The sequence below is a fragment of the Herpailurus yagouaroundi genome, unplaced genomic scaffold (genome assembly GCF_014898765.1).
Source record: "Herpailurus yagouaroundi ecotype Mexico unplaced genomic scaffold, PumYag 202, whole genome shotgun sequence".
Classification (NCBI taxonomy): Eukaryota; Metazoa; Chordata; class Mammalia; order Carnivora; family Felidae; genus Herpailurus; species Herpailurus yagouaroundi.
Genome location: NW_024412433.1, coordinates 14,083,277 through 14,103,142, shown reverse-complemented (window position 1 = coordinate 14,103,142; position 19,866 = coordinate 14,083,277). Strand labels below are relative to the sequence as shown.

Below are 19,866 nucleotides of genomic sequence, written 5' to 3'. Positions count from 1 at the left end.
AGAACAAGTACTTTATTTGTTCCTCTCACAGATTATCTAAACAATTTATCGTATGTCTTAATTTTTCTTTATGTCACAATCTCGCTATCACTAATGCATAGTACATTCCAACCTTTCAGAGAAGAGAAGTCTTACTCTGTTATTGCCTACTGTCTTCAAGGCAACTACTCAGGAATAAATACAGAAGTCCCTTTCTCTTAAAACTTTGCTCTCACTGAAGTAGCAGAAAAAGAAAAGTAACAGATTTTTTGTTTATCTGGTCATCAATAAGAGATAATGAAGTTTTGGGAGGCAGAAACTGGAAAATTACAAAGAACCGCCTAAGACACTGCTGGCTTAGGCACGGGCACATCCACAAGAGAGCGGACTGTACAGTTCAGAAGATCATTCTGGTGTGTATGTCCACTCAGCGGTTTCTAATTAGAATCCCTTGGTTAAGAATTCTTTCAGTACCTTTTTCCAAGTTAAAGATAATCAGTATCTTAAGAAGAGAAGAATTAGATTAAAATGACCTCCTAAGAAAGAATAATGCTTTTACTCAAAAAAAGCCAACGTCACTAAAAAAGAGAGAGAGGGGGAAGGAGAGGGGGAGGGGGAGGGAGGGGGGGAGGGAGAGAGAGACACTTAGAGTAAATAAAAATCAATGTAATGGGGAAACCTTAACTGAATCCTGGACCTAAAGAGTAAGATATGAAAGGCATTTTATTTTATTTTATTTTTTAATGTTTATTTTGGAGAGAGAGAGAGTGTTGAGCAGGGGAGGAGGAGGAGGTGGGGGAGAAGGGGAGAGAGAGAGAGAGAGAGAGCTGGATGCAGAATCTGAAGCAGGCTGCAGGCTCTGAGCTGGCAGTACAGAGCTTGGCACAGGGCTCAAACTCATGGACATGAGCTGCGAGATCATGACATGAGCCGAAGTCAGACGCTTAACGGACGAAGCCACCCAGGTGCCCCTAGAAAGGCATTTTTGAGGCAACTGTGGACAAGTAAGTGGAGGTGGTATAAAATATTTATTTATACAAATAAGTATTATGGAATTATTAATTTTCTTGGGTGTGATACAGTATTACAATTATTTTGGAAAATACCTTATTCTAAGGAGATAAAATGTATGCTTAAGTATTAGGGTGGGGGAGTCTAATGTTTGCAGATTAATTTAAAATGCTGTAGCAAATATATACACATATGAAGGGGGAGGGTGGGGTCAAGGGCACCGGAGCAAATGGGACAAAAAATTTAATGACTCATAAATACAGGTGATGGCCATACATACCTTTGTCCATTATCGTGTTTCTCACTTTTTCTATGGATTTGAAAATATTTAAAATAAAAAGGTGGAGAAAAGAATTTTTTAATTTTTTTTAACGTTTATTTATTTATTTATTTTTTTTTTTTTTTTTTAATTTTTTTTTTTTAACGTTTATTTATTTTTGGGACAGAGAGAGAGAAGAGCATGAACGGGGGAGGGTCAGAGAGACAGGGAGACACAGAATCTGAAACAGGCTCAAGGCTCTGAGCGGTCAGCACAGAGCCCGACACGAGGCTCGAACCCATGGACCGCAAGACCATGACCTGAGCTGAAGTCGGACGCTTAACCAACTGAGCCACCCAGGCGCCCCAAGAATTTTTTAAAAAACAATCTATTGTGTTCTGCTAGATGTGACCACCTAAATAGGTATATTCCAAGATAAATGGGAAGGCTGTGGTGATACACACTGGATTAGGAGGTTTTTTAAAACGTGAGGGCAGAAGCTCACTCTCAGTCTCACACAATACTCTTCCCTTAAGAAGAACATAACAGAGGGGCGCCTGGGTGGCGCAGTCGGTTAAGCGTCCGACTTCAGCCAGGTCACGATCTCGCGGTCCGGGAGTTCGAGCCCCGCGTCGGGCTCTGGGCTGATGGCTCAGAGCCTGGAGCCTGTTTCCGATTCTGTGTCTCCCTCTCTCTCTGCCCCTCCCCCGTTCATGCTCTGTCTCTCTCTGTCCCAAAAATAAATAAATGTTGAAAAAAAAAAAAAAAAAAAGAAGAACATAACAGAGGCACATGCTTGTGTAAGGGGGTACAGATGTATCTAGCTATATCTGGGAAAGGGTTGGGGTAAAGTGGGATGCAGTGGTGGGGAAAACTGTTAACTAAGGAAATTGCTGTAGATTACAGTGAAATCTAATTTTTTTTTTTTTAACGGTTATTTATTTTTGAGGGAGAGACAGAACACCAGCGGGGGAGAGGCAGAGAGAGCAGGAGACACAGAATTCAAAGCAGGTTCTAGGCCCTGAGCTGTCAGCACAGAGCCTGACGTGGGGCTTGAACTCACAAACCATGAGATCACGACCTGAGCTAAAGTCGGACGCTTAACCGACTGAGCCAACCAGGGGCCCAGTGAAATCTAATTCTTCTCAAAGGTTGTGTTGAGTAATATTTTTAACTCCTTTGTCTAAACTTCGATTCCTGACTATAGTAAGAGCAGAATAATTAGGTTAGGACAGAGTCTTTGCATCTTCAATTATAAGCCAAGAGGCAAGGATGTATTTTGACAACTTAGGAAAAACCCATGTGGTCACATACTTATCACCAGAAAGAAAATTTTAACTTCTACAAAATATATTTAAGAGCCATGATAATTTAAGTGGCATTCCTAAATGAAAACATTATTTCTTCCTAGAATTTTATAGCTGAAAAGAACTTTGAGAGATCTAGCTGAATTCCTTACCATACAGAACTGTACTCCTATTTTAATTAAAGTGTTATATACGCACATTTAACATCAAAAATAAAAAATTCTATTTTCATCAGATCTAAAATTCTACACACACACACACCACTACCACCCCAAATTAAAAATCCAGAGAGAAGACTATTTTTTTTTTTTTTGAGAACAAAAATAGTATCTGGAATTATTATTGCTGGACATAATGGAATCTAGGATTATAAAGAGTTACTTATTTAGGGTAAAGCAGGGTGAGGTTTGGTAATTCACATTATGTATCACCATACATCTTCCTCTAAATCTAGAATACAAACAAGTCCTGAAATCCAAAACCTGTATCTACCTAAACCTGTAAAGTCTTATGCCTTGCACTGGGGAAAAAAAAAGATATTTTATTCCATGACTTTTTAAGCATAGTTCTGTTTTTATTTTCAATTTACATCTGTGTCCAAACATGAGGCTATTTTTGGTGATGAAGGTACAATGATACGGTCTGCAAATATGGGACAAATTAGGCAATGCTTTAAAAGAGACACCACCCTGCTTCAGAAGGCATACAAATCCAATCAGGGTCAAAAAGGTCAGTAGAAGTGTGTATACAATGTTTTTTTAATGTATTCTGGTAATCAGTTACAGATTTAACATTAAAATAATTTTTAAAAGACTCATAATATAAACACAATTTTTTAAAGTTAAAGAAACTACAGTCATTTTAAACTTATTTTAAAATACTATTTTTCTACAAAGACTACAGAGCTGTAATGGATGAGTCAGTCCTGTGAAGCTTATCTAATAGTAATTTTGAAATCAGGGAACAAACTATGTTAGAGGTTTAAACATGAGCAAAGGTAAAGTGCTTTTTTCCCCTTAAATACATAGAAAACACGTTGTACACTATGTTAAGTATATAATAAACAGGATGCTCATTAATTAAAAATAAACACATTAAAAATTGTTCACAATAGGGTCATTTCTAAGCTTTTAAATGAGAGATAATATGGGTTTTTAAGGTTTTGCAATTTAAAAAATACCCATCAAAACATAAATAGCTGCATCTAAAAATCAAACTTTAGATAAACAACCCCCAACTCTGACAAATTTGTAAATCAGTTTAAAAAAGATGTCCATCATTAGTTAACTCAACCAATTAAAAACAATTATTTTATAAAAACTAATCTATAACAAAATTGTATTTACCTGTTGAAAACCAAATGGAAATAAATACCTTGTTCACACTACAAATTACTTTTTAAAACGCTCACCGTACTTGGATTCAACTGTATTTTGACAGGAACACATATGAATAGAGCTGCTTTAGTCCTTAAACCTACGTGTCACACAGCATCAGAAACGCAGTACTGCTTTTGAAGAAAGAAATCCAACAGATAATAATTTTTTCAGAGGAAAAATATAATTCCAGATACCTGTTTGAATCTTGACTCTGTGTAGTTTGGATGTGAACTGATCATTAACTGTAAATATGTGACCATTTTCTATTTCCTTTGACTTGGGTTCTTTCGTGAGAACCCGCTGGGTTGGTTTACCACAGGCGAGGGACTGCAAGGCTCGAACAAGCTCTCTTTCAGGAATATCGGTCTCTTGTTGAATTTCCTGAAATTTCACCAGATTGACAGAATTAGACTTTTTGAAAGATTAAAGCAGATCAGTTAATTACTAAGTAAAATCAACCGAACAGGAGAGAGAGATAATTACATGAAAGAAATAATTTACAACAAAGAATTCCCTGATTATTAGGACACTTCACTAAAATCTCACTTATTTGAACAAACTAGAGGAAAAGGTGATTCAAATCACAAAATATTGAAAAGACATGTACTTTTTTATTTCAGGAGATATAAGGCCTAGTCTAAAAATGTCATCCAGCAGAGATTATTTGGGACCTGCTCTACTACTTAAGTAAAAAAAAAACGAAACAAAGTGTTAACAAACACGATTGCTTTGGAAAAGCTCTACGATCCTACAAGTGGACCCACACTACTTCTGCTCAGCAACTTCTTTTATAGAAAGAAGCAAAGTCAGCCCAAAGCTAAGGCACTCTACCATACAATCAAAATTCACAATCCGTGCTGACCATTTACTGCCTGTATGACCAAATGAAAAAAACGTTAAGTTCCTGGTAATTAACATTAAACATGAAAAAAAGTAAGAAATGTTTTCAATCCAGGTGATAATTTTTGCTTCTTACCATGGTATGAATAAAATGCAATAGTAAAAACAAAAGCAGTTTAGAGAAGAATGAATGTGTAATGTCTTGATTCATCATGCTCCTCTTTGGTCCACGGGACAGTAAGGGAATTGCACATGTATACGATGTAGTTCCTACATGTCTACAGATGTATGATGCCACCCAGTCTTCACAGCAGGGCAGATCGCTTTGATTTACCGTGTAAAAGCTATTCTTTCTCAAGAGCAGCTCAGGAAGAATAGGCATATTGATCGTGTAACTGATCTGGAGAGAGTCATTCTCTCTTTCACAGGAGTCTGAGCACCAGCGTGGGTTTCTCTAAAGGACTATCAGTGAGGAGTGAAAGAAATGCGAATTTTAGTGATGATGAAGCACACTCCTTTGCCTCAAATGATCTCTGTATGTCTCCATACTTTAGCCATTTCAAATGCTATAAATGTTAAATCCTGGCAAATAGGTGCTATTATTACAACGTTGATTATAATTATTATTATGTGTGACAAATGACTTACTCACATATTCTATTGTTTACTCATACTGAGAGAAAACTAGAAACCCCTTCTTAGGTGATATTTTACAATTACAGATCATTCCCAGAGGTGACTATTGCAATTCAGTGTGCATCCTTTAGGACTTTTCCTATACATCCACATATCCACACAGGAATCCAAATCCATACACACATGCGTATGTACAGGAACATGCCCATTAATACACCAGTATTAATGTTAAATATAAATGGGATACCTCCTCTGTAACATGTACTTTTCCCATTCCCGCACATGTACCCTTTCATTTTCTTTTGCTTTATTACCTTTTTGGTAGAAGTCTTCTACCTTTCTTGCTAGAATGAGTCCTAGGAAACGATTATGAATCTTATTAAAATATTGCTTTCCTCAAGTTATTTTCTGATTAACTGATTTTTACATAAAAGTTAATTTTTCATCTGAACTCTTCTATAAGAATGTTCTCAGGTGATTATCATAGTTGACAATCACCCTGCCTACAAATTTTGTCAACTCCTGGTATTTTATAAATTTCACTTTTTCTTAGTGTTAGGACAGGACCTGCAGAACAATGCTGAATAATAGTAATAATTAGGCAATATCCTAAAATCTGTTCCTACCTTTCATGGGCAGAGGTCTAATATTTTACTACTAACTACTGCTTGCTTATTAGGTCTCTTGTTAGATATAACCTTATGACATTAAGGGGATTTCGTTCTATTCTTAGGAGGCTGAGAGTCCCCCATATCCTGGAAATATGAAATGGAGACTGACTACTACAAATGCTTTTTGTGTATCTATAGAAATCATTAATTGATTTTCTCCTTGAAATGTCTGGCAATACAGCAAATGCTCAGTTAACTTTATGATGATGATGATGATGATGGAGGAGGAGAAGAAACCTTAATTATGTTAACAAATTCCTTCTTTGTATTCCAGGGATAAATCCTATTTGGACACATGGAATCATTCTTTCAATATGCTGCGGAGTATGACTTGCCAATATTTTATTTAAGATTTGTGCATCTTTTCTTAAGTTTACTTATTTATTTTCAGAGAGAGCACAAGCGAGTTGGAGAGGGGCAGAGAGAGAGAGAGAATGCCAAGGAGGCTAGTCACACAGAGCCTGATGTGGGGCTTGATCCCATGAACCATGAGATCATGACCTGAGCCAAAATCAAGAGTCAGACACTTAATTGACTGAGCCACTTCAAGCGTCCCAAGATTTGTGCATTTAAAGTTGAATAACCTATAGCTTTTTCTTTTTTGTATTCTCCTTGTTCACTTTTAGTAATAAGGTTATGTCAACCTCACATATTTCCAAGAGCAACAGGTGTATTTTGCTTTCTGAGGTGAAAGTGCTCTGTATGGCTTTCAATTTTAATTTGCTAATTATATTATTCAAATCTTCTAGAAGATCTTTTTTATTGTCTTGTCAGGACATTTGTGAAGGATTTCTGTGATTGCAAATTGTCTATTTCACCTTGTATTCCCAAACACTTTCCTTTGTATGATGTGAAATTATGTTATTAATGATGTTAGCACTTCTTCATGCGATACCAATTATCACTGGTTTTTAACCGATTTCTATTTAAGTGCTAGTGCCTAACATTAATTTTGCTATTATCCATAACTAGTTTTTATACTTCAGACTCACTCTCAAGAAAATTTAACAAGTATAATATCAGAAATATATATATTAATTAATATCTACATGCCTTTCAAAAACCAAATGCTAGTTACTATAATCTAGGGTAGAAACTACCACTTTATGTATTTCCTGATTTTAGCTGTTATAAACCGTAACAAACTTCTATTCATTAAAAAAATACATAAAAAGAGAAAAAGCTTCAGCAGCTTGACTATCATGGATGAAATGTGACACAACATATAAATGCCACCTTTTGCAGGCAGCTTCTGAGATGGCCCATAATGATCCTGGTATGTTTTAGCCTTGTGTGATCCCCTCACAGTATTGGGGCTAACTTGGGTGATCAAGAAAATAAGAAGTGACCGTATGCGACTTCAAAGGCTAGCGTCATAAAGGCATGCCAGGTTCTGCCCGGGGCTCTTGGATGGCTCGGGTTAGGGAGAGTTTCCCACTGGTATGCAAGGACAACTGAACAGCTATGTGGTAAGGGCCACGTGAAGAGACACGGAGACCTCTTTTATCAAGAGCTGAAATGAACTTGCCAGCTACGTGGAAGGAAGAATATTCCAACAAGTTAGAAGTGTATTTTACAGGCACAAACATTAGATGACTGAAGCCCCAGGTGACATCTTCACAACCTCATGAGAACCTGTGAGCCAAAACTCACCAAATGAGCCCCTCCTAAACCTCTAACCCACAGAAACCAGGAAAGATGATAAATTGTTAGAGGTTGTTTTAAACTTAAGTTTTGAGATATGTTATGTAGCATTAAATAACACATACACCATTTTACTGAACTTATAAAGAGTACTCAGAGTTAAAAAATCAGCCTCCTTTTAAAGTATTACTTTCAACTATCCTCTCTAATTTGTGGAGGTGAGTTGTGTAAAAGAGCTGGCTAATAACGCTTACACAGCAGACTAGAATGCAACATACGGTGTGAGTAGAAACTTCAAGTGCCTTCTCACAATGCCCCCTGTTCAAGATGCAAGCAGCCAGAAGGCTTTGGAGCCACAGGAATGGCATTCTACATATGCCATTTATGCTCAGGCATCTGGTTTGTTACTTAGCTAACATTTGAAATATTAGAGGAATTTTCTGCCTAATTTTACGCTCTACTTAATGATGCTCATTAGTATCAGTGATCCCAAGTCAGATGGGAAAGAGAAGAGTAAGCCTTGAACCACTAAAATTACTAGCAATTCTAATAATGGCTTTAGAAAATGAGTTTATGTTTTTGTCTCATTATTTTCACCAGCTCTTTATAAAGTAGGACTGAAAACCAACATTAATTAGCATTTATCAGCAGTTTATTTTGCTTAAAATATATTACCCATGGTAGCTGCAGATTAAAACAGTCAAGCTGTTAGAGATCATTTAATTCCACCTCTGTTTGAAAAGGCTTACAACTTGAGCAAGGGACTCCATACTTGCTTAATTAATATCCTTGGGACTAAATCATATGTAACTTGCGCTGGACAGTTGAGGTTACTCCCCTAGGTAAGACACACCTGGAAATAGATAAGACCAAGACCTCTTGACTTAGCCACCAGACCTACAACACTTGGGTTTCAAAGCATTTCCTTTAGGTGTATCCCATAAAAACAATAATCTCTTAAATGCAAGCATGAAGGTAGGTATAAAATAGGCCTACAGGGGTGCCTGGGTGGCTCACCTGACTCTTGATTTTGGCTCGGGTCATGGTCCCACGCTCACGCGACTGACCCCTGTGTCAGGCTCAGTGCTGGGACACTGGGCGTGGAGCCTTCTTAAGCTTTCTCTCTCTGTCCAAAATATCTACAATTCAATTCTGCCCTAAATTTCAACTGAACTTATTTCTATGTTCACGGTATCTGAAAATTAGCTTTCAATTAAGAATAAATATGGCAATAATTTTACAGCTTTTATCTTAAATTTACACTTAAGAATCACATGATCTTGAGGCACGTGGTTGGCTCAATCGGTTAAGTGTCCGACTTCAGCTCAGGTCATGATCTCACGGCTACTGAATTCAAGCCCCGCATCAGGCTCTGTGCTGACAGTTCAGAGCCTGGAGGCTGCTTCAGATTCTGTGTCTTCCTCTCACTGTCTACCCCACCCCTCTCATACTCTGCCTCTCTCTCAAAAATAAACAAACATTTAAAAAAAAGTTAGGAAGAATCACATGATCTTTATTTCCACTCAACGTACCTATTAAAGGCATGGGAAAAGACTAATTGCATTTAACGTAATCAAAGGTCTTGGTGGAGGAAAGAAAAAAAAAGATGGGTATAAAAAAGAAATTTGACACTACCAAGATAGTGTAAAACTAGCACTAGACATAGAAAGCGATCAGATTTGATTGCTCAGAGTGCAGAAACAGACCTACACATATATGGTCAATTGATTTTTTTCATAAAGGTGCCAGGTAATTCAAAGGGAAAAGAACAATGCTTTGGACAAAGAACAATGGAATGAACAACTGAATTATCTGTGTGTGGGGGGAAATAATTCTTAATTTTTACTTTATTTTTTGTAAGCAAATTCTAACATTTCTTAGACAGGATATCAAAAGCCATGAACTATAAAAGGAAAGTGGCAACTGGACTTTTTCATCAATATTAAAAGCTATTGCTCTTCAAAAAATATCATTTAAGGAAAATGAAAAGGCAAGTGACAGTGTGAAAAAATATTCATACCACGCAGATCTGACAAAGGATTTGTATCCAAAATTTGTAAAAAGCTTTCGAAACAACCCAATAAAGACAGGAAGAGGCGCTTCACCAAACAAGACATGTAAGTGGCCCAGGAACACACCCAGGAGGATTCTCTGCGTCTTGATCGCCATCAAGGAAAGGCAAGTTAAATCCACAGTCACATACAATTACACGCCAAATAAAACAGCTACAATTTAAAAGTATTAAATTCTGTAGACGATATGGGGCAACTGGAACTCTCCTACACTGCTGGCAGGAATGTGAAAGCACAACACTTTGGGACATCGTTTGGCTGTCTCTTAAAAAGTTCAACCCATCTTTCTCTTCCTAACAGCCTAAATCTGAGAAGGACTCAAATGCCTATCGCTAGGTAAGTGGCTAAAGAAAACGTAGTAAATCCGTATAATAGAATATCATTCAGCAATAAAAAGGAACGAACTACTGAAACCATACACACACCAACATGGATGACTCAAAAATACGTGATGGACAAGCACAACACATATTCTATGATCCCATTTACAGGAAATTTTAGCAAGGCGAAACTCATCTATACTGATACACAGCAGATCACTGGCAACGTTGGGACAGTGAGCTGGAACACACTGCAAAGGAGTATACACATTTAGGGGGTAATATTCTAGATCGTGATTGTGATGGCACTTATACAAGTTCACAGATCTGTTAAAACTCCTAAATTATGCACTTAGATGGGGTATGTTTTATCATGTAACACTCATGCTACAATAAAGCTGTTTTTTAAAAAAATGAAATGAAATGTGAGCCAATAAGTATGTGATGGTCAGATAGTTCCATCGCCCAATGTTACGTTGTTTTCTCTAATGGTACTCAAAGGTTACTTAATAAAAATAATACTCAAATGATAATAACTTTAAAGGTTATTCAAATAAAGACCCCTGGTAACCGGGGAGAATCAGAAACAATACAATTGCTTAAAATTTATATAAGCGACACATACCTCAAACGTGTATTTTTCTCTATTGTTAAAGAGCATTAAAATGGTCATCTGGAAAGTGGAGACCTGCAGTATGTGCTTCCGTGTATTAGAGCCAGTTACCTGGGCCCCTCCAACACCAACTTCGGACCCATCTTCCTGTTTCATTTTTTAAAAAATACAAATAAGATAGAATTATCTTGTGGTAACTTTAACAGTATGTTTGAAAGATAAGCACTGTAATATCCAACTGTAATATCCCATAATAAAACTACCTAACTTATTCCTACATAAAAAGGAAACAGAACTTAAAAAAAAAACAGGTACGAGGTACGTGTATATGTACGTATGCGCACACACGCACACACACACACGCACACTCATTCATTATTTAGGACTGTCCTTTTTTTTTTTCCCATTATGAACATTTTAATATATCTGAGCAAGTAATGAATCAACAATTCCTTATAGTGATAGCTAAAATTATTTTAACAGTTCAGGATGGAATAAAAGACTTAAAAGACAACACTGTCATCATACTCCTACCAAAAGTAATAGGGGTTTCTTTCTGTGTGGTCTAAGATCAAATAACAGCATAGGATGAGGGAAAAAATCTCTGCCATCCTTAAGCCTGTTTCTGCTCTATGATTTAAGTACAAAGTAGAAAGTTAAGCCTTCAGCAATTAACATGCGAATTGTTTTTTAAAACCCACTATCTATTTAACCCAACTTCAAAAGAAAACATGATTATTTAGGAAAAAACCCTCTCCTTTAAAACAAAAGCAAGCAATAATTAAAAGCTGAGTTCGTTAGTATCCATAACCTTACTACTTACGCTCAAATATTTAATAGTGTCAAACATGAACTGTAAAGAATATTTTCCATTTCATTTAAGCATAAAAATTAGAACAGGTGTAGACATTCACAATATTTAAAAAAAGTGGGGGGGGGGGGGAGTTAGAGTAACTTATATAAAACCATTAGGACTATTCTTAAAATACGGAATAAAACTGTTATTTGCTGCCTAGATGACAGTTCAGGTATTTTTCTTTTAATGTTTTTCTAAAAGATTTATTATTTATTACTTTCTTATTTGAAGGCAAATGACTTTGATTTGAATGATATCCAAGCAATGCAAGCAAGTTATTAGTCTAAACTTCACAACGTTGGATGTAAAAAAGCTATTACGTTTTTTAAACAAAAGCAATTCACTTAGTGCCTTGCTAATTTTTAAAGTAAATACTTTGGTAGTATTTTGCACATCTCACAAATGCCATGTTAATTTTCCTGGTTTTGATTTACTGGAAACAAAGATTATAGGAGATGTGAGAATTCTGAAAAGGGACTAACAGCTTTGTATGCTCTTAAATAAGCTTTTATTAGCTTATGCAATACTGTCTCAAATCTAATCTTATACATAAAATGCATAATTATATTATTATATATTCCTGAAGGAAGGCTACCGAGTCTTCATAGTGTCCAATAAAGAACAGAAGGAAGGAAGTTAAAGCCAGTTTCCCCTTGTGAATATTTCAAACAGGTAGGAAAATAAGAGGAATACATAAATTACCCAGGTCAACAAAAATCAGAAATCAATTCCATAAACTAATTTCCAGTTACTTAATGTAAGTATGTTCCAACTGTCAATAGTTACCTTTTTAACTGGTCCGTAAAAGGTGGCATTGAGATCTGCAGAACCCATATGATGCTGGAGCGTGAGCTGTCGACCACTGTGTTTGGCTAAGTAAAACCTTTAGCAAATCAAACCAGGTTTTAGAGAGTCATGTAACTTACATATTTGAAATTATAAACTACAGGATAATAACCCTTAACAAGTGTCTATGTGTAAGGGCAGTATTAACTGCTATTAGTACACTTTGCCCCTGGCCTGCAGATCAGCTGCTACTGTCCCTAAGACCACTTTTCTCCACAGTAACCCAACAATCCGTTTGTTCTAAGCCATGGGCAGACGTCCACAATACAAAATACACTAAGGATGAAGACATTAGTAAACTGGCCCTTTGAAAAGAGTTTACACAACTCATTCTCACACATTAAAAAGCATGAAGAATACATTCGCCTTTTGAACATTAGGTAAAACATGAAGTACAGTCATCCTCAATCAGGAACACCACTAATGCTCAAGTTTATTTCAACTTTGGACAATTACGTGTACTTACAAATACAAAGTTTGATCTATGTTTACCTTCTGAATATCTCAAAAGCATGTCTTGGTGCTGGTGGGATGTTGCACTTTGGTGTGGCTGACTGAGTGGGCCAATATCCTGTTGTGAGCACCCGGACTGTGAGATCAACACCACCTAAAGATACCTGTGTAAAAGATAACAAGATGTCCCCCACAAATTAACTAGGATTTGTTTTCCGTTCCATATAGACACTGTGTTAGAGTTATCCAGGTAGTTCGCTCCTTGTCCAATATCTAGCAAATAAAACTTAACTTCTTAAAGGCTAGATCCATCAGTGTTTTCCAAATTTTAATTATCCTGGCAAATATTTGCAATGATTGCTTAAGATGCTGGCTTTAAAATAATGACCAAGAGAGAATTCTTACTATATAAACAAAAGTGTTAACGGTATCACTGAGAAGTATAAAGTTTTGGCCGTTATGTCTTTTTAGATACAACGTCAAGGTGTCATGAAGTATCATTTTAGAGAAAATTCTAAATCTTTCATCTTAAAGGTATCCACTTTTCATCTCAGCTTTTAAATATTTTTACCTATCTTAACACACAACCTATTTCTAATATCTCATTCACATTTCCACTACATTAATCAAAACTTTCATGTTTTCACACGTAGTTCTTATTTTAACAGCCTCTGCAGAAGGCGCTGCAGATCCAGTTCTACAAAGTGCACTCCACAAATACTGTAAAATGGGTAACTATCTCTACAAAATAGATGCTAGTATTACTGTCACAGTGAGGTATTTTCTTCTTTATCAACAAATTTCTAAGAAAACAAGAAAGCACATTAACAGTAACTTTTAAAGTTTCTATTTATTTTGAGTGAGAGAGCGAGCGAGCGCGCACGTGTGAGAGCGAGAGCGAGTACGGGGGAGGGGCAGAGACAGAGGGAGAAAGAGAATCCCCAGCAGGCTCCATACTGTCAACACGGAGCCTGATGCAGGGCCCAAACTCACAAACTGCGAGATCATGACCTGAGCAGAAACCAAGAGTCGGACGCTTGACTGACTGAGCCACTCAGGGGCCCCAACAGGAACTCTTAAGCGCAAATGAAATATTGTTATTGATATTCACAACTTGTTTTAAACCATTATTCCATATTTATCTAACCTGGATGATTAGTGATACAGATTTTTTTTTTTTTTTGTCTTTATTTTTTTGAGAGAGAGACAGAGCGTGAGCAGGGGAGGGGCAGAGAGAGAGGGAGAAACAGAATCTGAAGGAGGCTCCAGGCTCTGAGCTGTCAGCACAGAGCCCGACGCAGGGCTCGAACCCACGGACTGTGAGATCGTGACCTGAGCAGAAGTCAGACGCCTAACCGACTGAGCCACCCAGGCGCCCCAGTGATAGATTTTTTTTTAAGGAGATAAATTTCATAAATATCAAGAAGTATGCCCCACTCAGATCTCCTGAAGAACTACTCAAGCAGCTGAAGCTAATAATCTTAGACAATGCACAGGAGAGATGACCACAGGAGACTCTTAGATGACGAACAGAGGTGGGCAGTGGCAGCGGTACATTTCCAAGTGGCAGTAATGGCGCCACAACTTGGTTCAATCCCTTCTCCCACATACCCATACATCTTGCTAATTTTCAAATCTTTCCTCAGAATGTAATTTTTTAAAGGAGGCCTTCCCTGACCACTCTGCCACTACAGATTTCCTCTCTATTACCTGTCACCTGCTAAGGTGCTATGTGCTTGTTTATTTCGTTCTCATCTGTGACCCAGATTAGAATGTAAGTTCCATCGTGGGAGGGAATTTTGTCTGTTCCATTCTCTGCTGTATACCCAGTGCCCAAAACAGTGCTTGGCATAGAAGGCACTTAATGAATTATTCATTAAGTGAGGGGGAAAAAAGGAAGAACCTCAAAGAAATATTCCTTTAGTGGTCTGCATCTCCTCTTCCTAGCTGTCTTAGTAAGTAATATTTTGAAGACATTCACCGTATATTCAAAGGCAGTACATGACAAGGGCAAGTGTACTGAGACTGAAGTAACAGAAACGGCTATCGAGTTAGGATACAACCTGCTGATACAAACAAATAGAAATATAATAGCAAGTCTGTTTTTCCTGCCCCTCTCTCAGTTTTTAAAATAAAAACACAAGAGAAGTGCCTGAGTGGCTCAGGCTGTTGAGCATCTGACTCCTGATTTTGGGTCAGGTATTGATCCCAGAATTGTGGGATTGAGCCCTACGCTGGGCTCTGCGCTAGGCATGAAGCCTGCTTAAGATTCTCTCTCTTCCCCTCTGCCCGCCCCCTACTCAAAAATAAACAAACTCTCTCTCAAAAATAAGCAAACATTTAAAAAAATATATGTGTAAGATTAGTGGAAGAAAAAAAATAAACAGGAAAAATAATTATATCTCATGAAAATATATTAGTGTATCAGAATTAAGTATAAATCTCTAAATAATCTAAAAAAGAAAAAACTACCTAGGATAATCATATTATTCAGCTCCTGCCCAACCAAATTTCTATTTGTCACAGACTTGTATCTTTCCTACTCTCAATGCTTCTCCACAATCAACTTTGAGGCAAATCCTACAACTATATATAATGGGGAGAGACCAGAAGTCCCTCTAAGTCAGAATGCCTTAATATATATAAATGTCCATTTCTATAGAATTAGGTATTTTCACATAATTTGGCTTGTGATGACCAACAGAAGTGAGAGTCTCATATCTAAATGTCAGAGGGAATGACCTCCAAATTTTTTAAATGGCTGTTATATCTTTTTTTCTTTTTTTAATGTTTGTTTAATTTTGAGAGAGTGAGACACAGAATCTGAAACAGGCTCCAGGCTCCGAGCTGTCAGCACAGAGCCCAATGCGGGGCTGGAACTCACGAACCGTGAGAACATGACCTGAGCTGAAGCCGGACACTTAACCGACTGAGCCACCCAGGCGCCCCGGCTGTCACAGGTCTGAATTACGAAGTTGTATAAGGTCACTCGAGAAAAAAGGGAAAACCTGTGGAGTTCTCTAAACAGAAAGTTTAAGGTGAAGCTGAAAAACAGAGGGGAGGGGAGGGAAGGGGAGGGGAGGGAAGGGGAAGGGAGGGAAGGGGAGGCGAGGGGAGGGGAGAGGAGAGAAGAGAATAAAAAGAAAATTCTGAACTTCGTGAAACCCTCACAAAAACCCCATCAGACTCCAAAGCTGTTTAAAGCTGCAGCTTTACTGTCTTCCAGGAGGCACGACACAAAACCACATTTACAACACATTAATGTCAGCATTTTTATACTCTTGATCATTCCCTAGGGGCTCTGAGAATGCCAGACTCCCTTTATGCTGATCTTATGGTTGAGAATACTGAGGTATAGGAAGGTCAGGCAACGATTCTAAGATAGCACAATCCTGGGGGTAAGGTGAGAGGAAGAGTGTAAAACTCAGCAAGTTTGCCCAGGCCCCATATTCTTTCCACAATCTGAAATGGTTACGACAGTGAAATCATTCTATCAAAGTTTCAGAACACTCCTTCAAGGAGAGAGGATAAACTAAATTTTAGAAGAGAAAGAAAAACCTACTTTAACAGTAATAGTTAAAAAGAATGCTTATATGGCAGAAAATGATCTTTAAAGTATGCAAAGACAATACAAATGTTGCCACTAACAACATTTGAAGAAATGACACCAGCAGTTATCTGATACATGGATGAAAATGCCCATTACAAAAGACTTCACACAGATACACACATACACGTAGAAATTCAATGGAGAATCTTACCCCAGTTGCCTGTAGATGCTGCCTGAATTCATCCATAGTTGTGTTTGAGATGCTCATATCCCGAAACATTCCTTCCAGTTTTGATGTGAACTGACATCCGCATTCAGTCTGTGGAAGAAAAACACAAATATGCACAAATAAACCATGGATGTTTCTATCAGCAAATGTGCAAAGAAATAAATTAACCATGGAGTTTTCTATGAGCGAACGTACAAAGAAATGCTTCCACGTTACTGACATCCTTTCTAAACCTTTCCAGTAGTTGCTCTATGCCTGTGGGCATCCAACTTTAGCGGATTTAAGAACAGTGTATTTAAGAATAACCCACGAATAAAATGCAGGCTCCCAGACTCTTTCGGAGATTCCAATACACCTCATCAAAGGTAGGGACCAGTACTCTACGTTTTTAACTGGCACCCCAGGCGATATGAGTACAGGTGGTCTATGAACCGCACTTTGTGAAAATGAAACTACACAGTGATACTCTTCTTAGTACTTCCCTTGCACTAATCCTCCCCCAAATCTCCATGAATGTATCCTGCCACACCAAGAGAAATTTCAGCAAACTCTGAATGTCTCAGAACCTAAGCAAATCTAAGTGCAATCTGCTGTAAAACATCTAGCTTTATTAATTTATAGAAATATTTTACATCAACTAAACATTTTCTAACTGCATGTTGGCGTTCAATCACATAACAAACATTAGTTAGGTGCACATCATTCCAGTTTATATATACACCTTACCTTTAACTTAGATATCATATTTTTTTCAGAGTCATCAGAAACACTTTTATTTGTGAGAAGTCTCCTTGCCAAGTGTTGTTTATAATAACGTTCAAATACATCTTTTTCTTGCATAAACCTAAAAAGGACCATTGCCTTATCCAATATTGTTTCTACTTCCTGTTCTGTTAGCTGCAAAATCAATTAAAAGACAATTTAGTAATTATAAATTTTAGTTCTACAAAAATCGCACCACAGTTCATCTGCAGTTATAAGACTGATAGCAAATGTAGGCTGGTTGAGAGATGTCAGAAGGAGGGACCCAGCTGGAGAATGTGCCTCCTCCTTCAGAGCAGCCCCATTCTTAAATCCTCATCTAGTGTAGCACAGTTCAGGGGCCAGGGCAGAGTTCTTTCCCCTCCCTAGAGGGCTACCACTGAATGCAGCAATGAGGTGATAATGGCTGCAGTAACGGATGACTGAGAACAAATGAAATGAAATTCTAATCACAAAAAAGAATATTACAATGATTTTCCATAGTATTTAGGCAGAGATTTATATGGGCAAAAGACAGGTATTTTGATGCAAGCTCATTCAAAATCTCAATTGTGCAAGCAGAAGGGTAAGAATAATTGGCTGTAGCTCAAAAACTAAAAAGGCCCCTGCCCTCATCTTTTAAGTAAGGGTAAGATGCTATTATAGCCAATTAAGCATATATTTAAAAAATATGGAAGACGAAATGCTCTTTCCTATGGTGATCTTCCTCTTGTCTGTTCTTCTGTTATAGCTGCTTGGAAAACCTGCATTTATTGCTTTTCCCTTTTGCCTCACAAATTCTAAGAAGTTAAAAAGACCAACGTATAGGTGACAACAATATGCTTAATATAATAAGCATATATAATTATATATAATATAATACGCCTGATATATAATAAAGGCTCTCAAACTACTTTCTGATAGCTATTCTAATCTACTCCTCAAATTCTAGGCATCCAAGAGTTGTTGTATACACAACACCCAGGACAAGGTGACAACAGCAACATCCCAAGCTATGAACAGTGTGGTCTTCTAGTCGCCTCTCATCTCTACAGCATATCTAACCCTCATAGTCTATACAGACTGTTTAACAACTGTGACTGTGTAGTTCCTTGGTTTTGGTATAAATTATACATTAAGTGAAATGTCAAAGGACTTTGGACCATTTCAAATACCTTAAGCAATCCTTTCCAAAGATCACAGCACACATTTAAGCACAGCAAAGGGCTAGGCTTAATTTTATGTCTACAGAATTCCCTAATTTTCTATTTTGTAGTTCCTAATTTTGTATACAATTTTAAATCTAGAAATAAAATTTCATGTGTTTACAAATGCATTCATACTTACCCCTTTGACTCCCTTTTTCAGCTTATCATCAATAAATAATGAGAGGTATTCAGGGGACCTGGAGTTGAGGTTGAGAAAATACTCAAAGTCACCCGCAATAGTTTGTTTAAAGAGCCGGTCATTATTGAACGATTCCTGGAGGAAGCGATCAAACCTGCTCTTCAGATCCAATAAGCCCTTCCAAATAAAAACAAAGAAATCAGGATACATCATAATAATTTTTTTCTATAAACAAGACACATACGATCAGGTATGTGTGCCTTAAGTTTGCGGGCTACAAATGTGTGCGCTCAGTGTTAAACTTACAGGTTCCATATTATTATTTTCAAGCCTAGATCTAAGCCTGTATTCAAAATGTCAGCCATGAGGGAGCAGCCTGTTTGCTATTCACGTATCACTCTACCAAAGACGTCTAAGAGCTTCTGAACCGCTTCTCCTCATCCTTCCCTGTCCTGACTGAATGGATACAGCCCAAGATAATCAGCTTTAAAAACGCACAAAAAAAAGCTGGTTATTTATACTGAAACATGAAAAACCTGAGGCATAATTTATTCACAGTATTGCTTAAAAGAAAACAATTTTAGAACAAAAAGGATTTAATTGAGAAGTTATTTTTTCTAATACCCGGAGTGTGAACACTGAAGCATAGGAAAAAGTAGTAACTTTCATTCTTGAGACCATGTAAATAAGATCTTCAACAAGCAGGTTAATTAATAAATGAAAAGCAGCCACTGAGTTCGGTTCCCAGATATAAATATACACACTTTGCAAAATTCTAAACTATTTAGGAGAAGTAGACATACTTTTCCACTGGGACAATGAAGGTAAAAAAACACGTGATACATACAGCTTAGTAAAAGTGACCTTTCTTTTTTAATTTTTTTTTTTAATGTTTATTTATTTTTTTGACAGAAAGAGCATGAGCAGGGGACGGGCAGAGAGAGAGGGAGACACAGAATCCGAAGCAGGCTCCAGGCTCTGAGCTGTCAGCACAGAGCCCGACACGGGGCTTGAACTCCTGGATTGTGAGATCATGACCTGAGCCGAAGTCAGACGCCTAACCGACTGAGCCACCCAGGCGCACCAGTAAAAGTGACCTTTCTATGAGCAGGT

At 37.4% G+C, this 19,866-nt stretch overlaps 1 protein-coding gene across 2 annotated transcripts in view; it reads right to left on the bottom strand.

Moving 5' to 3' along the window:
• The window catches only part of CUL3 (cullin 3), a 76,030-nt gene that overhangs the window by 4,979 nt on the left and 51,185 nt on the right, over positions 1-19,866 (bottom strand). For both annotated transcript variants that reach the window (XM_040450865.1, XM_040450868.1), the window contains exons 7-13: positions 18,754-18,930; positions 17,392-17,562; positions 16,648-16,755; positions 12,926-13,050; positions 12,374-12,470; positions 10,744-10,878; positions 4,130-4,316 (exon numbers count right to left, since the gene is read on the bottom strand). In XM_040450865.1, coding sequence (XP_040306799.1) covers positions 4,130-4,316; positions 10,744-10,878; positions 12,374-12,470; positions 12,926-13,050; positions 16,648-16,755; positions 17,392-17,562; positions 18,754-18,930 — 1,000 coding nt within the window. The remainder of the gene's footprint in view (positions 1-4,129; positions 4,317-10,743; positions 10,879-12,373; positions 12,471-12,925; positions 13,051-16,647; positions 16,756-17,391; positions 17,563-18,753; positions 18,931-19,866) is intronic.